The sequence below is a fragment of the Crocodylus porosus genome, unplaced genomic scaffold (assembly GCF_001723895.1).
Source record: "Crocodylus porosus isolate Cpor-Errol unplaced genomic scaffold, CroPor_comp1, whole genome shotgun sequence".
Lineage (NCBI taxonomy): Eukaryota > Metazoa > Chordata > Crocodylia > Crocodylidae > Crocodylus > Crocodylus porosus.
The window spans coordinates 6,816,295-6,838,832 of NW_017728939.1; the positions used below are offsets into that span (position 1 = coordinate 6,816,295).

General features: G+C 44.4%; 1 protein-coding gene across 4 annotated transcripts in view; it reads left to right on the forward strand.

The window, feature by feature from the left end:
• The window catches only part of CSMD2 (CUB and Sushi multiple domains 2), a 640,139-nt gene that overhangs the window by 333,917 nt on the left and 283,684 nt on the right, over window positions 1-22,538 (forward strand). For 2 of the 4 annotated variants that reach the window (XM_019547773.1, XM_019547775.1), the window contains exons 6-8: window positions 1,485-1,597; window positions 2,900-2,968; window positions 13,510-13,587. In XM_019547773.1, the coding sequence (XP_019403318.1) occupies window positions 1,485-1,597; window positions 2,900-2,968; window positions 13,510-13,587 (260 nt within the window). The remainder of the gene's footprint in view (window positions 1-1,484; window positions 1,598-2,899; window positions 2,969-13,509; window positions 13,588-22,538) is intronic. The other 2 variants (XM_019547774.1, XM_019547776.1) reach the window with 1 other exon arrangement.

A 22,538-nucleotide genomic window follows, 5' to 3' on the forward strand; every position in this document is an offset into this window, starting at 1 on the left:
TTCTTTAATAAAATATTGTAAATGGGTTTGGTTAAGAGTAATTGGATTTCATAATAGCTCCTATTGTGGAAATGTTTGCACTGCTGTAGTTAATGCTACTCATGTATACCATAACTCAACGGTGCATGCGACATATGTAGCTAGATACTTGTACCAGCCAGTAACTTATAAAGTGTCTGCTTAGCCAAAAGTTGTGTGTGTGCGTTGGTAGTTGTATGCAATTTTTTAAAGCAAACAGCATAACATTAAGAAAAAAGTTGGTGGGATGACTAGCAGGTGAGCCAAAATATTGTTAATGGGCTCTGGAGCATTTTGTCCCAACTTCGAGGCCTTGACCTTCTTTGCTGTGGCACGTAAGACATCACTTCTGGATACTGTTTGGTGGCCTCTTTCCCACTCTTCCCACCAGTTCCCCCTGGCCTCCAATTTAAAATCAGCTTTCTCGTTATTAGTCTCCACCAAATGGCTAGGAATTTAATTAACATAGAAATCAAACCAACCTTACCTGCCGGAGAAACAGCTCAGCTCTTGGACATGACGGCTCTGTAACTTTCTGTACTGCTCCTAAACTTTCAAATGTTCACATATTATAGAAACCTAGAAAGTCTGAGGTCATGAACAAAGCGATTGCAGCTTAGGATCCTGGCACTTTTGCTGACCTGGTGATCTTCACAGGGGTGGGGGTGTTTCTCTCTAGGTTCATTGTTTGCCAGCTTCGGGTCCTTGCACCCAGAAGATGGTCTGCCTTCTTCAAGCTGCTAAATTCGTGTGTGGCTCCTGTGTTTTGTGCCATTAGAAGTAAGAGAGAAATGGAAAGGAGTCTAAATAAGAATGGAGCCCTTGTGATAGAAAATGGAAGGGGGACCATAAGATGTAAGGAAAACATTGTTAATGGTCAGCTTGGAAAAAGCAATTCTGAAATATTAACAATCTTCCCCATTTATTTCAGACAGCAGCATTCTGAAATCAAGTCTGAAGCTGAAAGAGCAGGAGAGGGGAGCTGAGTGTTAGCTAATCAATGGGTGTCTCTGGGGCAGGATTTTGGAAGTGCTCTGCTTCTTTCCCAGCTGAGCTGTTTGCTTACATAAGGGCAGGGCACCCTTTGAAAAGCATCCCCTACCCTCTGACTGCTGCCTGGTCCCTTGAAGTAGGGATGCTTTTTCTATCGGGTACCCCTTGTTGAATGCATGCTAATCAGTTTGGGGGGCTGCCCTTTCAGCAGTGCTTGACGTGGAAGGTGCTAACATTGTGCAGCAAATACCGGACAGGCTTTCTAACCACACTTTCTTCCAAGTGGGGCATCATGCAGCCAGGGGGTAATGGTCCCTGGGGATAATGGCTCTGCCTTAGGTAACGGGCCCCGAACCCTGTCTTACCCATGGGTGGTGCTCAAAGAAAGCAACTTGAAGGCCAGTCTTCTGATTAGTCGCAGAAGGTCATTTCCATCTGCATGCGTTTGACTCTTGCCGGTTGATTTCTTACAGGTTTACTGGAATGAATCTGCCTGCCCCGGTAATCAGCAGTAAAAACTGGCTGCGACTCCACTTCACATCAGATGGCAACCACAGGCAGAAGGGGTTCAGCGCACAATATCAAGGTAAATGCTTCTTGAGCAGATTGCATCATTAATGGTTTTTAGCACCCTTTCCTTCAGCTGGAGGGAGGCACACTTTAGGCCCAAAGCTACCCACAATAGGCAAGTTCTGATGTGTCCCTTATCTAGGACATGTTAGCTTTGCCTTCCTAGCAGGCTGCCCAGTTTTGCTACGCAGAGAGCCACCTTGGCAGCTTGCTGAGAGCATGAAAACTTGCACCTCTCTGGCAAATACAGCTGCATTTTAGAATTTTTTTTTTTTAAACAGAAGTGCATCTCCATTTGCTCCCTTTCCACTTCTGTCGCATAGACTTTATATTGACATCCCGTACAAGGGTGTATGTCAGGATGGGTGTCCTAGGGTGCCACTGATAGTTGAGATGCTAGCCTCTCCCTTGGGTACCCAGACTCAAATCCCTGCTCTACCCCAGAGGTTTCTGACAAGTCCTATAGTTTTGCTGTCTCATTTTCCCGTCTGTAACTTGGGGATAGCAGCTCTGCCTTTTGTTGCAAGGGTTTTATGAGGACAAATACACTAATGGTTTTGTGCCGCACAGATGCCACAGTAATGGGGGCCATTTAAATAACTAAGATAAATGGAATGAAATCCACCACTGTAGCTCTGGCATAGCAGGATGCCCCCAGGCTGTGCAGTGAAAAGGCAGGATTAATAGTTAAGAATGGTGATATTATTACATTTTGTTGTGGGGCATTTGTACAGTTGCTAGCAACTGCGGTGCAGGAATATGCTGTGAAAATCAACGAGAGAAGTTAATGGGGAGTGCGGCAGGTCTTACTTACTTTTAAACTGTCATTAGGCATAGGCACGTGGTTAGCAGGAAGCTTGCAGAGTTAGAGCTGTACTGATCCCAAGACATTGAGGTTTTCCCATTCCTGCTAACTGCATTGCATGTTCTTCCACAGTTTATGAGAGATTCAAGTCAGACAGTCCTCAGGCTTGCCTGATATTCAGGACAAAGCTGTAGTGCTCAACTCTACCTGTTTACTTCTTAAAAGAGTGATTGTTTCTGAGTGGCAAACTTCCACCTGGTGACCTGGGCTTGACTGAAGCCCAAAGTATCTTTGCCATCGTGGGAACGTAATCCTGTTGGAACCAAAAGTCAGTTAAACATCTGTATTGAGGAAGCCACTGGTTTACCTGTTAGCACGTGCTTAGCTGCCATTCAAGCCAAGCATTTTGTGCATGCTCAGGGTGCTCAAAGATGTCCTGATTCAGAGTTGGACTTAAGCATGTGCTTTCTGGAATTGGGGCCTTCGTTAATTAAAACTACCTCCTTTTTACAGATGGGAAACTGAGGCACAGAGAAATTAATGCCCTTACTCAAGGCCACAGAGGGGAAGTCAGAAGTAGAGGTAGGAATAGCATCCAGCTCACTAGTCTTGTGATACAGCTATGAGAAGAAAAACAAAAAAACCTTTTCTTTATTTGTCACCCTAGCAGCCACTCTGGTGGCCTTAACTCAGATGTTGCCTTATGAATCAATTTTAGTTCTTCCTCCACAGAGTCACTGTGTTGCATATATATATATATATATTTTTTTTTTGTTTCTAACATAGATGACTGCACACCACTGATGACTCTTGATATGACATTTTCCTTCTGCAGTCATGATTGTTACTTTCTATTAAAACACCTGTCTGAATCATGCTTTTTTCTTTTCTTCTTTCAAATGGAAAAATAAAGATTAATGTTATAATTTCCTCTGATTAGATAAATGTCAGGGGAGGGGGTCTAATCTGGCAAGCTCCTTGAAAAGTGTTTTGTGAGATATAATGAGCCATGCTATTGTGTGCAGAGTGCTTAAAGGGTGAATTTAAAAATGCTCTCGAAAGCACTGAGGCAGGACCTCGGTCTAGTGAGCAGAACAGAATGGCCCATCTCTCCTGCATGTACCACGCTGTCAATGAGTGTTTGTGCCACATGTAGCACACGGGAGCCACCGCCAGTACTGATGGTGCTCGGTGAGCACCGGTTTTCCCGATCCACTCAGCACAGAGAGATTCTGTAAGGGGCATTTTGATGAATTTGAAAAATGGATGCACGGAGCACGTGACAAAATTGCAGGCCGACTAAATATGAGCGGGGAGTCCCGAAAACATGGGAAGATCTCATGGGCCAGGATTTTGTTCCAGATGCTAAATGAGCTTCCATGAAACATTCAACAAGCCTTCCACAGAAATGTGATCTAGCTTTCTTTATGCATAATACCTTGCTGTGTAGCCTGGTCTACACTGCAAAACAGGTGCAGGCATAGACAAAACAAGGCTCGTGTTAATCTAGCTGGTTTAGGAACTTGTAGCAGTGAAGCCACAGAGAGACTGACTTGAGCCACTCCGCATGTGTCCATGGCCTTGGGTGGGCATGCCCTGTCTATCCAACAGCCAACATGGCTTTGCTGGTGCAGATGCCCCAACCAGTTAGAGTCATGCTAAGATGAGTATTACACCTGCTGCAGTCATACCTCTGATAACATCTTGGGCATAGCCATGTGTTTGTACCATTGTAGCTCTTACTGGTCTAGAAAGTGGTAGCTCATCTGTACTGATATCACTACCCAGCTATCACAGCTGCACAGGTTATACAAATGTCTTGAGTTTCTAAACCAGCATAGTGATCGTGGTGCAAAGCCATGCGTGCATCAGTTCATAGCAAGCAAAAGAGAGAGTGGGCTCATCTACATATGATGCTACATCACCGTAGCAATGTGCTATGGTGAAGTAGCGTCGGCGTGCCCAAACTGCGACACTGCAGCGACATCACCATAGCAATGTGCTCCTTCCTTATAGCATGTGGCTATGGTGATGTAGCAGCTAAAAACGACTGTGCGCAGTGCGCATGGCACATTGCGGGCTGTTACTGCGCTGTCATTTAGTACTTCCAAAGGGAGTAGCCATTGAGCACTTGCTAATTTTCTTCACGGGTCAGATCTTTAAAATTAATGACAAAACTTATGAAAAGATGGGAAGTGCTAAATCCAAAGGGAAGTACTAAAGGATGGCGTGGTAACAAAGGTGCCATAGGGACACGTGTAGATGCACTCAGTGTCTAGCTACAAAACTGGAAAGAGGGAGAATTAAATAACATCCCCTTCAAATACTTGTAAATACCTAATAACAGCTAGTTTTCATGTTAGCATCTTGTTCTCTCTGACTGTCTAGCTACTTTAACCCATCTAGGTTTTTGCACTGCACCCTCCGTCATTAGTATCGGAGCTTCATACAAATGATAAAATACATACAGGATCAGAGATCCTTCCAAGAGCTCTGTCCCATCCCGTAATTGGCATCAACTTCTACTGGCTCTTGTCCCCTTTTTTGCACTTTGCTTGGTGTCATGAAGCTCATTCAACAAGCATCTTTGGTGGTGCAGATCGCAAACACGGTGAAATCCAAAGAGAAGCCCCTGGGATGAGAATCTGAGGATTGTTATAGGTCTCTAGCCATTGAGCACTTGCTAATTCTCTTCATGGGTCAGATCTTTAAAATTAATGACAAAACTTGTGAAACGTTGGGATCTCTTTATTGGCTGTATGTGGTAGCTTTGCTAGGGTCATGAGAGCTGACCATCATGCTGCAACCTGTTTGTCATACCGGGCTTGAGACATTGCAGAGATCTTGCCCTTGCCCTTGCCCTTGCCCCTGCCCCTGTAATGGAGGAGGCTCGCTGGTCTGGGTTTTAGGGGAGCACTGTGGGGGGCTCAGTGCGAACAGGCTTCACTGGAAATGATTCGTGGAAATAGCTCAGTAAGCAGGACACCTTTATGCCCTTTTCACCCAACAGTCTAGGCCTAACAGCAGGCTGTTGAGGCTGGTCCCTATGGCATAATGATTCATTGTACTGAGCAAGCGTTGTCCCTACAGTTTTGTTGCAAGTGTGGTTGATGGGGCTTGAGGAGAAAGAGTGAGGCTCTGAAAGAGCTGGAGGGAGGACAAGGTGCTACAGGTCACTGCGGGAGGCAGGTTTCAAGGCCAGAGGCTTGCTCGTCAAGAAGCTATGCTAGGGTTAACTTCAGGGGTCCTCTCAAGAGGGTGAAACCAAAAAAGGTTGCTTCTTGGGAAGTCCCGAGGCAGGGCACGACAGTCCCTAATTGTAGTCCGTAAAACCATTTTTCACAAAACCCTAAAATTGCCTGTGTGACCAGTCTGTTTTTCCAAGGGCACAAGTGCCATTTATTAATATCCCCTGAGACTGTATCTCACTTTGCTACAAGACATCCTTCTCCTGTTCCATCTGGTTTAACTTGATACTTAGCTTTTGCAGAATGAGGTGGGGGCGGGGTTTGTTTGTTCCAGTTCAGAAGTTTGTATACATGCTCTAGATTTGACATCTTTCTCTTGTAGAATCAAGATGACGTGTATTCGTCCCGTGTACATGTTCTATCTGTGTTGATATACGTATGGATAATAAATTCTCCCCTCCCCTCGAAAGTCATCATGTGTTTCCCTTCTCCAGTACCTTTCAGTAGGAACAATCCCCAAATATTTTACAAATATTAGTAATATCTTCCAACACCTGGGAGGGGAAAAAAATGAAGCTTCAGAAAACTCAGCGGTGTGATGCTTGGGAGGTACTAGGCACTTACAGCTTTGAAAATTAGGCCACAAATGACATGCCCAACATCAAGGGTGGATCAGGGATTACAACCCAGGAGTCCCAACTCATCATCCTCTGCTCGGTGCTGAATCGCTGAAAATGAGCTAATGGAAAAGCTGCTGAATTTAAAATGATGCTAAGCAGATCTACATAATGATCTGGCTGATGTAGTTCATTTCTCCAGCATATACTGTATTACATATATACGATCCTACAGTGCCTTTTATCTGATTGTGACCAACACATAATTGCATCCTATATCGATTTCCACCTCCTCCCCCTGCCGCATAAGAATATGAATGTGGGTCTGGTATCAGCCCTATCAGGCCATGGTGCTGCCTTGAAAGTGAGATAGGCTGTGTTCCTCACTAATGAGTAGATAAATTCTTCTGCAAACAGTGCACAAGATCAGGGATGTTTTGGGGATGGTCACTGATTTTTCAGACGCATTTATCAGAATTGCGGATAACTGGGTTAGGCTGTTAAGGGGATACTGCATATATTGTATTGGTCTGTCAAGCCCACTTTGGACAGGCAACACTCTCAGTGCAGGAAAAAAACAACAAAAAAAGCAATTCTAATCACAGCAACTGCAGCTCTTAAATCCTGAAGGAAAATTAATTATTGTACTACCTACTAGAGGATGCAGGACCCCATTGTGCTTGACACTGTGCAAGCATGTCACCCCTGTCCCGATCAGCTTGCAATCTAAGTAGACACAAAAGAAAAAGGTGTGACCTCTTTGTGCCTTGGAAAAAAGAAATTCCCTCGTTCCCCCGACTTGTCCCCTCACCAAAAGTATCTTCCAATATGTAATATCACATAATTATGAAATTGTGAATCAAGCAGTTGCAAAATGGAGCATCAGTATGCTAAGTAACTGCAGGACCGGGAGAGTCAGGGACGATATGGGCACTAGACATGCATTTCTGCAGAAGAATACTTTTTTTATTCATTCAGTGTTTTCTCCCCTTAAATTCTCATTTTAATCAACATGGAATGGTTTAAAAAAAATGCATCTGATTGTTTTGCTGCTAAACCTTGGGAATGTCACCTTTCAATTTGCCTAGACATCGAGTGTTGTGGCAGATCTAGCAGATGTGTTTGTACAGCAAAATCCGCCAGAAAACACTTTTGTTTGGCCAATGAGTTTGATGTAATCCTTTTGTGGTACTGTGCCACGTTCAGATCTTGAAGGATATGAGGCTTGGCACAAGATGGGCTTGTTTTTTGTGCGGAGGAGCAGTCAAATTTGCTTTTGTTTCATGTTATCTTTGGGGAAAAATGAGGAAGAAGGAGGGATCCTTATCTTTTTTGAATTATCTTCCCTTAAATTGGTGCCTTTGTTATTGGTAAACTTTACATCTCTGCAGAAATCACTTGTGAAACTTGACTTACATAATTCTGTCTCCACGTAATGAACAAAATAAAGGATTAGCTGGAAAGAATATAGTAATCATTTTTTCCCCAGTTATTATCACTGAAAGAGGCAGAATGCAATTAGAATAATATAGGGCACAGGATTCATAAGACACAGCATATGACCCACCTGTGCTAACCATATTGCACTGCCTCTAGCAGGGTGGGTATACCCTTACGGGGTCATAGGATCATTGGAAAGTAGGGCTGGAAGGGAGCTCATGAGGTCAGCTAACCCAGCCCCCTGCTCAGGTAGGATCATCTTGGTTAGAAGCATAGAAACTGAACCATTGCAAGTAAGGCAGAAAAGAAAACAAGAGGAAAAGAATATTTTCAATCCGTCAATCAATTCTGCATGAATATGTGACTGCAAAGAGAGTCATTTTTATGTATACGTGGTATAAAGCCGTTCAGAGAGTAGAACCAGAAGTTGATTTTTATATAGCTTCTTTTGTACTTAAGGTTCCCCAAAGCACTTTATAAAACAATGAGTTAGATACTTCAAAGTCAGGAGCCATTAGGCATCCCATAATAGCTCAAATGTAGCTTTAGACACTTGGAGATGACTATATTTTATTGACTGAATGTTGGCTGGGACTATGGGGTTATCCCTGGCTTGCTTGGGAAGTGCCAGAGGATTGTTAACTTGCGCCTGCAGAGTCAGGATGGGCAGGCAGGATGGGACCTCGTTTCAGTGTTTCCTCCAGCTAACCGCGCTGCTAGCAGTGCATCAGCCCCTTAAAACCACGCTGCAGCATCAGCATGTGGTCTGAGCTCCCCAGCGCTGCAGTACTCCTGACATACACCTGTGCAGAAAAATCAGTTGCCACAGAAATTAGAAAGGACTCCCTTGTAATACGTATAAAAGAATTCCTATTGAAGCTGCAGGACACAGAAGTCTTCACTAGAAAAGTGTAAGTCATACCAGAGCGTCTGCATGCTAAACCAGCAAAGCACCCGTCCTGTCTAGACTGTCAGTGCTGCGCTTTGAACCAACCTGGTGCACCCATTGCCACTACCTGCAGCAAAATGAGCTACCCTGGTGAAAATACACTAAAACTATGTCTACACTGGGAGCTTCTGTTAGCTTAGCTAAACTGGGCAAGGATGGGACCTTTTGGCATGCCAAGCCAAAGGACGTCTCAAACACAGATGTTTCAGAGAGCCCCTCTAAACTCTGCCTAGTTCTCCAGCTTCAAGGCTAAGGCGATGCCCCAAAAGGGTAGCAATACCCCAGAGGGTTGCCTACATCCCGGCTTGCATTAAAGCATCATGGAAGGGATTGCCGACTCGTGCTGTCATCTTGGCATGTATTATATAGAGGCACGTCCCACCCATGAGTTGCTTTTCAAGATTAAAGTGCACTTCTGCACCTCACAAAGGTCCTGATATAGGATCCAGCTTATGGCCATAATGCAAGGGACACCGGGAAATTATTGCCTAGAAATCTTGCTGCGGCACAGGACTGATTCCTTCACTCTGAATCAGTTCAGTTTAAATGAATCCACATTTCTGATGAGAACGATGTGCGAGTTGTTTGGTACTACCAGATTTTGTAGAACGATGGTAAATCTGGACCTGTAAAGAGGTACTTTATAAGTGGGTTATTATAAATTACTGTAGGTAACAAATGCATTCAAATTGCTAAGCTTATTTCTTAGCCATTTATGAAGGTATCTCTACTAGGCACTTTGCAGTGGTTACCTGTACTGTACTGGTTACCATCAAACCTAAATTTGCTGTCAGTCGTCAAGAGTATTTGACTTTTCTCTAGTTCATGTCAGGTTATCTCCTGCTCCTTATGTTTCCATGTGTAGTTAAAACTGAGCAAACCTTTTCCACGGGACAATTGTCCCACCAAAAATGGGATTTTATCAAAAGCAACTATTTCTTTTAATGAAGGCTTCATAAATGAAGCCATCTTTGTTTGTTTCTAACTGAAAATTTTTAATTTAAAAAGTAAAAGAATTCGGCTTATCCAATTGTCATTGTCCATTTGTCCTTTTTTTTTTCATTTTTTGGTATTTTCTTTCTTTTTCGCTCATAACAGCAAGTGTATGATTTTCGGTCACATTTTTTTTCCTTTTTTATTTTTCCCTTTTTCCTGTCACTTTTCTCCAAGCTCATTGAATGTTGTAAAACCTCCCCAGTGACAAAAGGATAAACGAACCATGCGTCTTTTTGATACAGGATCTGTTCCAAAGTTAAGGATTTTTTTGGAGAGTGACCAAGTAGCAGAATTAGTTTAATCTGTTCTTTTGCCATCTCAAATGAAACCATTTCATTTGAACTTTTTTCATGGGATATGGAAGGGAGGGAAAAGAAGAAAGAAAAGTTCTTTCAGCCAGCTCTATAGCTGGCTGAGCCAGAAATAACGTCTTGGTTTCCCAAAAAGTGTAGGCTTTTGCAGCCAAAGGTCAGCGTTTCAGTTCCCTGATGCAGCATATTTGCTGCTAAATAATGCCTCTGGAGACAGCAGGTTGCATATATCTGCAGATCATTATACTATGCCTCTAGATGAATGCATTGCCAGCTTAAGGCATTCAGAGACCTTCAGATTCTCTACTAGCTGGTGTTTAAACAAGATGTGTGCCTTAGGTTTGCCTTTGAAATGAGCATACTGTTAATTATTCCATTAAAAAAATAGATTAATGACAGTAATGCTCAAGGAAAGACATGAGCTGGGCTGCCTAATCCCATATTTATATGTACTTTTTAATGAGTATGGACCTTAGCTTGAAGTTTTTTAACTCCTGTATTTGTAAATAAGGCAAAACAGTGTAGCCACTCGACAAAGCAGAAAGTTGCAAATAATCATTTAGAGTAAAGAAAATGTTAGTTTGATTAAGCTTCAAGGAATAATATTTGGCATCTCCTTCTCTGGACCTCCTGAAAACAGATGCTTTTAACAGAATTTTTTTTTTCCTTTTAACTGAAAGGGTATGATTAAAAAGAAAAGGGGGAAAAAATCCCCCCTATTAATTAAACTGATGATGTTTCTTGACAAGTTTGTCTTAGAAATGTGCTAATTTAGAGATGAAAGCATGACATGATAAAGTACAGAAAGGGACTGTTTGAAGTGGAGGATGGACTGGCTTGCTTGGGAGATTAAAATTAAACCGCAGGGGAAAGGCTCATCTGAAGCAGTTATGGGAACGCTGGCTTTCCTAGCGGAGCTGCTCTTTAACCTTCAAAATGCTATGAGGGCTGCCCCCAAACACCAGGAGCATAACCAGGGGGTGGGGGGGCCAAGTGAGGTACCAGACCTGGGCGCTGACTTAGAAAGGGGGTAATATTGGCAGTAGTATTGCCCCAACTACTGCCACTGCCCAGCACATAAAAACTTCATGGGACACCTTGGCCAAACACTGCAGAGGTGATGATCAGTTAGTCTGCGGGACAGCCAGAGTCCCTAGGGTATACCTGCCTGTGAGTGGATGGAGGGAAGCATTTATGTGTCTTCACTGGTGTTGGAGTATTAGTATGAGCACAGTTATGGAAAAGCAGGCACTTGACCTACTTCCATGCAGACCTTCATATGCCCTTAGCTCTCTTTTTCCCCACCACTTTCCTATTTATGCCCCTTTGATGTGCAAATTAAAATGGCAAAAGTTCAACTATACTTATTTAGTCTAGGCCTACACTTAAAAAGTAACTGGCATAGCTGCATTGGCAAAAGTCTTAGTATAGGTTTCAGGGGCGGTCAGTTATTTTGGGCAAAACGTACTGAGTTGTGGCAAGCCAGCAAGGGCCATATAACAGGCAGCCCAAGGCAGATAAATATTAATTTTCTAAATTTTTTAGGGGCCCCACGGGCCAGATAGAATGGCGTGGCAGGCCACTTCCAGTCCCCAGGCCACATTTTGCCCACCCCTAGGTTAGATGCTGGTCAGAAGAGCATCCCTGAAATAGCATGGCAGAATCCAAACCAGGTGTTAGTCTTCCTATGACATACCTGATACAGGGAAATCCAGGATGATGGCAGATTCCCACTGAATGGGCTGGAAGCTAGAATATCTTCCATTCCCCTTTGCCTACGGTTCTTTGGCCCACTGTGTTAAAAGACTGCAGTGTTCTTATATAGAGATTAGAAAGACCCTCACAGCAGGGCTTTTGCAAGTGAGAGCCTAGTCGAGTAGAGAGAACTCATTTGCCTGTAGCTATTGTTAGGATGTTTTGTAGGCCTGTTTTGCTGTATTCTGTGCACATAATTTGTCTTAATAATGTAGCCCCTCTTTTTGTTGCTGAATGCATTGCAAAAAGGCCCTCTTTCCAAATGTATCAATGTATTGTTCATAAATATTTTCTGGATGGTTTTGTGTGAATCATTTTCAGGTTATGGACTGCTTGGTTTGAGTGTAGTCCTCTTGATGAAGCAGAGTGTTTATGTAAAATGCCTCCATTTAACAATTTTACCAGCAACATAATGAATGAAACTTGATTCAGGGTCTGGCTCTCAGATCCTCAAACAGTTTCAGTATTTCCCTCTAGCCTGCTGCTTGCAAAACATACTCACAGTCCCCAAAAAGGCACTGTAGAGTTATTCACTGTTGGCTATTTATACTGTGCATATGTTGTTGCCGCAGTGGTCTTTAAAGGTATTTGTGTCTAGCTCCCATTGAAACAAATGAGGATTAAGTATCTATCTGGCCCTAAGTCATTTGGTGCTGATTTTGATCCCTTACTGGATGGCTGAAACTAATTAAACATAAGACTAATGAGTAGCCAATACTTCATACCGTTAGTGGGAATTCTGGGGTGTGTAATTTTTTTTTCCCCTCTTCCTTTATGGGAATGCCTAAAAAATTCCCGTTGAGGAGGGAGGAGCTACGCAGACCTGTAAAAGAGATGCTGATTGGTGCGAGTTATAAGTAATAGTCAGTAGTGAGAAAATGAACTTGTGACTCCTATTTGTGCTTGTCATGCATATTGGACGTGGCTTCTATAAATCACATTTTTGTTGCACTGAAATACACTTTATGAGAGCGGAAGCACTTTGCGATGCCCCTATTATTTTTAAACTTGGCAGGGAGGCCCTCGCTGAGACCACAAATCTAAAATCTCAGGGTCTAAGGCAGTGGTTCTCAACCTGTTTGCTATGGGGGGGGGCATACTTGCAGCTCTTAGTGTATTATATGGGCTGCACCCACACAACTTACTTCCATTTAACAGGATGACACATGGGCCACTGTAGCGTGTTGATTGGCTCGCATGTGGCCTGCGGGCCACGGGCTGAAAACCGCTTGTCTCAGCCATTGATCCTTTACTTTTTGAACTACTGGGCCAAGTGCCTGAACAGCCAGGCACCAACAAACTCATAAATCCAGTAGCCTAATAGGGTGGGGCAAGCGGGGCACCAACCCCAGGGGCTGGCTATTGGGGGGCACCAGAATCCTTCCCCTGTGAGTCTTTACCATGGGAGGGGTAGCCCTGTATTGCCCCGGCCTGGCCATAGGAGTGACACAGCCACCCTGCACCCAGTAGCATATGGGGTATGTGGGGAACAAACAGGGGAGCTCTCAGGGAGGCCCATGCCATGCGGCTGCTGTGCCAGCCTCTGCACAGGGAAGGCAGCCTGGGCTACAGCAGCAGTGGAGGCAGTGGCAGTAACCTCTGTGTCCCATGTGCAGAGAGCATGGGTGGGTAAGGTTTCCCTTCCCCTACCCTTGGCCCCCTCTAGACATTAACACCCCCCCCCAGCCCCGGGCATTGCATAAGCTTGGTACACCTATTCATCTCTATATTTGTTGAGTGTAGCTGGGAGTCAAAAGGCCACATTGTGTAACCATGGGAGGTATAAAATTGGTGCATCAAAGTCTGTAGCAAAGCCCGCACGACTCTGTGTAACAGTCTTCCCGTTCTGTTTCAAATCTTTCTCCAGTCAAGAAGCAAATTGAGCTGAAGTCCCGAGGAGTGAAGCTAATGCCCAGCAAAGACAATAACCAGAAGACATCAGTGTGTAAGTTTCCCCGCTCTTACCTCCGCGCCTTTTGTAAGATGATCTCTGTGAACATCTCATCCGACTTCTCAATAATCTCTAAAACTTGGTCACTCTTAAAAGTTGTAATGCTGATTCTCCCCCTCACCCCCGCCTCCACATTACTGCATCACCTTCTTCCAGTGCTCTATTCACAAACATATACTAACTCTTTAAACTGGGAATGCAGGGGAACTGGTGTGCCTGTACAATATATACTGTATGCCTATTTCTGTGGCTAAATGCCAAGCAAGCTGAGGGCTCTTTACTTCTGTGGTTTCTTCTACTCTGGAAAGCATCAACATGCAAATAGTTTTGAATACCATATGCATTTCTCGAGTATAAAAGTAGCAAGCTCTGGAGCTGCAATAAGGAAATTACAAACATACAGTTAAGCGAAGAAGTAATGATAACTCCAGTGATAATAGCATCTTTGCTCTCTCTTTTGCAAGTACCTTGACATAATCATGCCTCCCTGCGGAAAAATCATGCCACCTTACTGCGAAAAGACCAGTCACTGAAATGCGGGCTTTAACCGCGTTCCTATCAGCTACTTGTATAAAACATACATAATGGATTAAATCTCTTAGAGAGTTGTTTAGACTGTTGTTTTGTTCCCGATATATTTTCCTACCAGCTTTGCATTAGGTTGTTGTGGGAATCAAAAGTAAGGTTCTTAGTTGTTGCTTTGCTCAGCCACACGATTCTGTAAAGATGCCTGGGTTCTTCTCTTAAGATTAAATAGGAAAGGTTTGGGTAGGAGTAGGTAGGACAAAATGACAAAGGAGCCAAAGTCACTCATTGCCTGCCTGAAACAAAATTCCACTCCCTGGCTCACTTCTGGCTGTAACATGGGAGTCTTGATTGATGCTCGCTGGTGGCTGAGGAAGGCCCGACATAGGCTAGGAGGTGAGCAGCAGGGTGTAAACAGCCCAAGGATTCCCACTGAGAAAACTGACTGGGGTATGGCCAAAGAAATCAAACAGGGGCATAAGGTGCGGGGAAATCCAAGTACTCAAGATATTGCTGGCTTGTGAAGTGTTCTACTCCAGCATAATTAAATTGATCCAGTAAAGCTACACTCAGTTCAAGTCCATTTACTGATGGCTAAAGTATGTTGGGAGGCACCTTGCTATTTATGCAGGTTCTGCAACACTTCAAGATGGGAAGATCAAGGATACTCCTGGGCCCAGGGGATGCTTTTGTTCTGGACGTTTCAGGCAGGAGAGAATATGTATCGAGTCAAAAAGCCTTGGCTTATGTTGAATAATAATTTGCTCACATCCAGCTATTCGAAGGGCTGAACCCGTTTTCTTAACAGGAGGGTGTGAGGGCTTCTGTTTTACGTGTCGGGACACTAGGTTCCTCCCTCTCTTTGGCTCTTCCAATTGGCAGTGCTTGTTAAATGTTGGGAGAGACAGTAGAATAAAGTAATAAATTTGCAATACTTACAGTGGAAGGCTAAACAATGTGGACGTGCTTATGGCTTTCAGTTCAGACCTGGTTTCTAGATGACAAAATAAGCCTATAATTGGTCTGGTAGCAGGACCCCTCAGAAGAAATGCTAAGAATTGTGTGGGGCCTGGGTTGCAGGTCTCTAATCCTGCTCTTCGGCACATCTGTCTAGACCTGAAGCACCTTAGTGGAGCAGTGGGAAGGAAGGTTGTGCTGCCTTGGCCAGGCTGTCCCTATCTGATGGATAAAAGATGACTAACTCCAAGTTAGTCCAGGTCCAGTATCTTGCTTAGTGCAAACCTTGTCATCATATTTTATAAATCTGGCCCGGGAAGCTGTGGGAGGCAGCGTAGCTTGCAAACTCTTGAATTGCAATGGACTGGGGAGAGGGAACTATAATACACATTTCCTTTCTGTAACCAGCCAGGTCCCCCCCCAACCATTGTGTTTTCAACATAAACTTGCCCTTGACTGTGCCTCCTTCATGGACTCAAACCTACCGCTTCCATGCACGGCTGATGCCATCACACTTGCATCAATCTCTCAACAGCAGAAATGCACCATAAGAAAAAGGGGGACTACAGGAAAAGCTGTTCATCTTCAAGGAATGTCTCCCAAAACTTTATAGCCCCCCCCCCCCCGCATTGCTTTTCGGATTGTGTGGCTCACCATGACTCAGAAGTATACTCGTGTGTCTACAAACACACATGTATTAGGGGCCACAGCACAGTTGAGAAGGGGTGAGTAAGGCATCACAAGACCGGTGTTGCGGGCTGGTACCGTTCCGTTTGACCTGTGCATTAGGTGTCTCTAGTCATTTCTCTTAGTCCTAAACCATGAGTCGTCCCCAAAGCCTTTCTTCCTGGTAATGTTTTTATGGACTTTGCACCTGTCCAGAATATTATTCCTTATAGAACCAGGAATATGGCAACTTACAGCTACATATTTAGTATCCTGCAGGTTTTTCATAGAATTGTTGCTTTGTTGAACTGTAGCCATGGGAGATTTGCCAGATTCCAACTGGCGAGATTAAATCCTGCATGTTTCATGTGGAGGCAAACTGTATTTTGTGTCCTTAAACAAGTCTTTGTGTTTGTGTGTTAGGGGTGGGAACCATGGGAAATAATTATCTGGGGGGTGGGGAGGCTGGTGTAAAATTTCTTATTTGAAATTGTGGTCAGGCATTTTTAATTTGAAATTTAAATCAGCTACTGCATATTGCTCACCTTCCTTAAAATTAATTGGACATCTTGCTTAACATTTGTTTTTAAAGGACTTGCTTTTTGGAGAATAAGCTGTAAGAAATGTAGTTTAAAGCTGGGACTGCACTTAGGGGATTATGTTTTAGGAGTAGCTTTTAATTTGTGCATATTAATTGAGAGTGACTGTCAACATCTTCAGTGTTCCTGAAACTAGAGAGTTAGCTTGGATATTGTATGCAATATTTGTATTTTTTCCCCCCAACTACTTAATGCAGTATGGAAAGTAGAACGCCTTTTTCCTTCTCCTGCCTGCAGTGCAAAACTATTCTCTGATCTCTGAATAGGATGGACCTGATCTGTTGCTGTTGAATCTTATTGGAAAAGAGTTGAAGAATTTGCTTAGAAATGCATCAAGCACCCAACTAAAGGAATTACAGGGGTGCTGAAAGGTTGCAGTTCCTGGTGAGCTCAGTGTGAGTTGCAGGATCTTCAGCACTTGTGCAATCCATCCAAGATGGACACGGATGGCTGAATTTGGAAGTCTGGATTCCCATTGTGTTGCACTTCTTGCAGTCGTTTTACAAAAGTAGTGCAGAAGGTGCTAAGTAATGGAGAACTAGGCTTTGGATTACTAGCATTAGACGCATAGTTTCGAACATGCAGGGCAGAGGAAGGAATGCTTCAGATGGGTCACTTCTTCGCTCACCGCTCACAAAGCTTCTCAGCAGGACCGAGGTCCTGGAAGCGTTTTTAATTAAGAGCTAGGTATTGGATGAGACATTTGGATTAGCGTTCCTACTTTGACCCAGAGGCCTCCAAGGTTTTAGGATTGTCAGCTATATATGATTTAGCACTTGAGAGGCTCCTTGCATCAAATGAGACTAAGATTGCAGGCTCTGCTTCGATATTGGTGGCAACCCCCACCCCAGCAATGAAGGCTCCACTCCACTCTGAGAACAGGGGAGAGGATAGGCTCTTACTTCCCTCTTCCCTGCTTTTAGTGCTCTTGTTTTTAAATCCATCTCTTCTACATGCTACGATCTGGCAGCTCAGCAAATACCTTCTCTTGACATGTATGCATGAATATGTATGAGCACAGAGCCCCTGGAGTCCAGACGGGAATGAGAAGAGACCTGCAGCTGAAAGTTCCCGCCACTTTGGAAGTGCTCGCCTCTAATACCAGATCTACGTGCCCCAGACCTACTAATCGACTAGTGCTTGTAGGATTTCAAGTATGTGAGTAGATTCATGTTTGCTGCATCCTTGAAGTCCCTGGAAACTGCTTATATGCTTAAAATTTCTTGGTGTGGTGAAGCACTCGCCTGCCTTGGGATCACTGCCAACATTACTTTTGTTAAGGTATAGCGTGTTGCCAGTCAATTGTCCCTTTATACTTTAGGAATGAATTCTGCATCCTGTAAACCTCACAGAGGCCTGCATGGGTCTAACTGGAGACAAAGTCAGCCTCTTGGAGATCATAAAGCCTAATTTAATCTCTTAGAACAAATGGTGGCTGAAATCTTATTTTTAACTAGAGGAGACTGTTTCAAGTCCTGCCTTCATTCCTCACACTGAGAAACTTTGATTTTTTTCTGTACTTCTCTTTTAGATGCTCCTCTTTTATCTTGTAGCTCATATTAAACAATCCTAAATTCAATAAAATGTTGCCCCCAGGGGACCTGTCAAAGAAATTCCTTTATTAACGTGGGAAAAAAAGTGGAGGATCATCCTTTTTTAGCTATTCTTTCAGTAGACAAAGTAAATTACCTTGGCAAATAAAGCAATCACAATTGGATGCTCCTGAATAGGGGGTGGCAAGACATTTGAGTTGAGAAAAGAGGAGGAGGAAGGGCAGGGGGGAGCCATCCCTTTGGGGGAAACTCTTCAATCTGTAATTTATAAAGTCAACAGTTCATTAGGATCTTAATTCTTATTGTTTCCCCTGTAAGCTTGAGGAGCTCATTTTGGGATGCTGGAGCCCTGGGCTGAGAACAGTCAAATCTCTCGTAAGATGAAAGCAGATCTGCCAGCAGATTCTCAGCGTGACAAATGCAGTTTGTAGCCTCGTGTGCAGTTAAGCTGAAGTATTCTTTTCTTTTAAAAAATAATTAACAGGACAGGGAAGGCTTGTGCTTTTCATAGCCAGCCCAGATACTTTTGGCTGAACCATCTAATGCACCTTCCCTCTTTTGCACTGCAGTATCCCAGGCACCTAAGTGCCTTTCTCTCCTGTCTTCCCCCTTTTATTCACCTTCTTGCTATAAGGATCCACCCTTACTGTGTGAGACAGGTAGTTAGCAATGTTTGTTTGAAGTCAGGCAGAAGGCCGGACAGAGATGCACCTTAAAGGCTGAGATACAGCTGAGCTTGCGTCATGAGATGCTGGGGACAGCATGTGATGATGTGAGCTGTTGCTCACAAATCTTATGCACCTCTGAGTTAGTTGGTCTGTAAGGTGCATTTGTACCCTGCCTTCTGCCTTGATCATGCGGCTGTTAACAATACATGAGCTAACTGCTACCAGTGTTGACAAGCGCGATGGTTAACTGGCGGCTGGTCCTCTAGCCTCTTTGGGCTTTACCTGTTTCCATTTGTCCTGCTTCCTTATGTGACTGTAGGTTTCAGATGCACCCTCCTTCAATTCAAGAAGTCAGAAAACTTAGTGGAATGGAGTTGAAATAATCTTGGGGTCACTGTTTCTGGAGGATACCCAGATCACGTAATAGTCTCTTGAGGACAAGGGAAGGAAAGCAACAGCGTAAAGCAAGATCCCTTTTTCCACACTGCAGTTGACTCTACAGAGAAATTGGAAGGCCTGATCAGTGCTTAAATGCTAACCCACCCCCATAGACGTTACAATGTGTGGGTCACATTGTACAAATCAGTGATCTTTTTGCTCAGGAATGAAATGTAGAAAGGAAGGGAGAGGCCTCTGAGTTTAACCCCTTGAATGCCAGTGAAATGTACTATGCCAGCGAGGTTGACATGGCCTCCCTTTCTTTTACAGACCAGTTGTCGGCAACCTTTTCAGTCTGCAGACCAGAATGACCGTGCTCCGGTCAGAGGTAGGCAGGCAGACGCTAGGACGTGGCCACCACTACCACTTCTCACCGCCGTGGCACGGGGGAAGTGCTTGCTGCTGCCGTGCCCCCCAACCGCTGCAGCATTGTGGGGGAAAGTGCCCACCTCTGAACTTTGCTGAAGCCTCACATCTGCAGGATGGGTCTGGCCTGTTGGCCCCAGGTTGCTGAGCTCTGTTTGAGACCATTTCTTTATTTTTTTTTCCTGTAAGACATTTGTTAAGATGAATGAAGATTGGGCCCGACAGACTTTCTTTGGAGTAGGCAATTCATATATCATCCGAGTGCAGAGAGGTGGAACTTGCTTCAGAAACCCCAAAGAACGAACGCACGACTTAACCCTACCAATGACCTATCTTTTCCCAGAAGTGATGCACTTCTTTCAGCCTGGACATCTAGCCGGTCAGTGTTGTCTGAGGTTACGATGTGGTGGACGATGCCATTCATAGAAATGCCTCCCCCACCTTTAAAGAGATAACATCCTATATTATGGTTCACATACCACACAAATACTTGTTGCTTCCAGCAAACCTAACTCCTTTCTTCAAACAAGCCTACATTATGCCTGGATACGGGAAGGATTTTTATCCTGAACTTTCTGTCTCCGCTATGGCCATGCCCATTCAGCATCAAATTGTTGGAGCCCCATGTCCATGCTGCCAGTTCCAGGTGATTTTTTTCCAGTAATCGATGTAACACCATCACGGTGCACTGAACCTGGGGAGATCAGCAACAGAAGAACGTGCATCCTTTAGCTGAGCATGATCTATTTAGTGGCCTGGTCATAAGTAGCACTTAAGCTGTTTTAAGGAAAAAAGAGCCTATCCAAACAGATTGCCTCCTGAGCTAATACATTGGTTTGCATCTCAGTATCAGGCCTTTATCATTCCTCTGATTTTATAGGTTGGTACCTAATATATTTGGATGCTTCCAGTCCTCAGCTAAGCGGTCAGAGCTGTGCCGAATGGAAGCACCAACACTCTTCTCCTTTGAAATCTTCTTAAGAACGTGAAACTTGGATCAAATTCCCAGAAAAAGCCACTAAGGCTGGCAGACTCTCTTCGCTCCAGGCCTTCTTTGTGACTTCACATCATAGTCATGCTAGTTTTAGAGGCTCACCTGATTACTGTTTGAATCCTGGTAAAAAGTGGAGTCTTCCCCTGGAGTTTTGCTTTGAGCATCCGTTTGTCAGAGCGTGACATTTGGGTGTGGGTGGAGAGAGTGCAAGTGGTCACGTTTCAGACTGAAAGAACTATTCACTAGCTCGCTATAAAGCAATACCACCAAGTATTATATAGCTCTGACACCAAAGGGAGGTGCCCATTCATGGAACTGGGTATTTTTGTAACGGCTAACTCAATTATGAGAGTCATGGCGTCAGATATGATCTGAATAGTGCGCTCTTCTGCTCAAAGGAGGACCTGAAATCTTCCTACCCAGCTTCTCCATGCTTTCGGACTCCCCGAGTGAAATGGAAGATGGCAGTGATGTTTTGTTAGAAAAATGCAGCCATTGGAAAATGAAGTGCATGCCACATTAACGGCTCTGTTTCTTTTTGTGCTTGTCTTCCTGCCTGCTCAGGCGGTCCTCAGCCTGTGTCTCCGAATTCATCTGAGGTGCTGAGAATGGTACGGTGTGCCCATAGGGTGGGGAAAAGCTTCTGAAGGAGCCAGATTCCTCCTAAAGCCCTGTCTCCCACCCTGCCGAGACTTGTCCGGGGATGCAACACAGCCCCCAAACCCCCTTGCAGGGTGTAGAGAGCAGTCTTGCTCTTGCTGCTCTCTGACGGCGGTGTTGTGGGGGCACCCTGTGCAGTTTCAAGGATGTGTCTGGATGCGGACAGCAATGGAGGTGCTGCTGGCTTTCAGTGCAGATGAGGGCAGTAGTTTAATGGAAGTGACTGGTACATTGGGGCAGCAGTAAAACATTTTCCCTAGAGCAGAAGTAGCAAAGGGCATGAACTGGCTCAGATGGAGAGGGAGAAGCCAAAGAGTGGCGATGGCTGTTACACTTTCCATGTCTCTCATTTCAACTATGGTACTTGGATATTATGGTGATGGGCTGTAGATAGTGCCAGTCCTCAAGGGCTTGACCGGAAGGGGCAGCTGCTTTCACACCAGTAATATTAAGGCTTCTAGCATTTCTTGGCAGCAGCGACTTTTGGGCATTGAGATTGATGCCATTCACTAAGAGGAGCAGATCAATCCTTCTGTCCCTCTGAGCACACCAGTGTCTCGGGCGCTTGGCAGTTGTAGCACCTGCCAGCCAAAGCGGGCTTTAGTTGTGCAGTGAATAATTGCTATATTGAGCTGCCTCGCACTTAGCATGCTCAATGCTGTGCAGTCCCTCTTCCCATAGCTGGTGTGCGTGCGCATCTTTTCCCCATATTAATATTCACACCCACCCACCCCTCTTGTAGCATGCCCCGCACTGCTCAGCTCTGAAAACAGGGAGCACGCGTGTTGCGGGAAGGACGCACTTCCCGTCATCGTACCATCATCTGGCCTTGTGTGTTCTTGGGAGTCCTGCTCTAATTGCATAAATTCGGGAGCGTAATTGAGATTTTACTTTCCATTTAGCGAGCGAGGCAGAAGTAGGATGGAAGCATGCTCATTTATGTTTCATGCTCCATCGCTTCAGCATCATTGCCAAGAGATGTCACATTTTCCCTGCGCCCTCCCCTCTGCGACGTGAGAAAATTGAATCATATAAATTTCAAGCGCTCCATGACAAAACTGTCCCTTTGTCCGATATTATTATGCATGAGGTTTTTTGGGGGGGGGTTGTTGTTGGAATACAGAATTGAAATCAACATGTTGCCAGCTCTCATTTCATCCTTGTCGGGAGCCATCCAAGTTTTATCCATTCAGTGTCTATGCTTGTTTGCGCCATTTGACAGGCTGAAGGGAAGAGGAAAGCAGGGGAGGGGGGTGGCAAGTCAGGCTTGGCAATGTGTTTATCCAGTGCTGATTACCTCTTTAGATCTCCTGTTTATAGGCAGCTCCATCAAGGTTGCTCCATACAACTTTTCATATTCAAACTAAATTACCTGCTTTTAAAATCCTAGACTGGCTTTTTTTTTCCCCCCCTCTCCTTTTAATCACACATCCACCTTTATTGAGTTGTTTTCCTTCACTGGCATCAGTCAGATGGGTTTTGATGGGTGCTAGACACTCACCTTGTTATGTCACAGGTG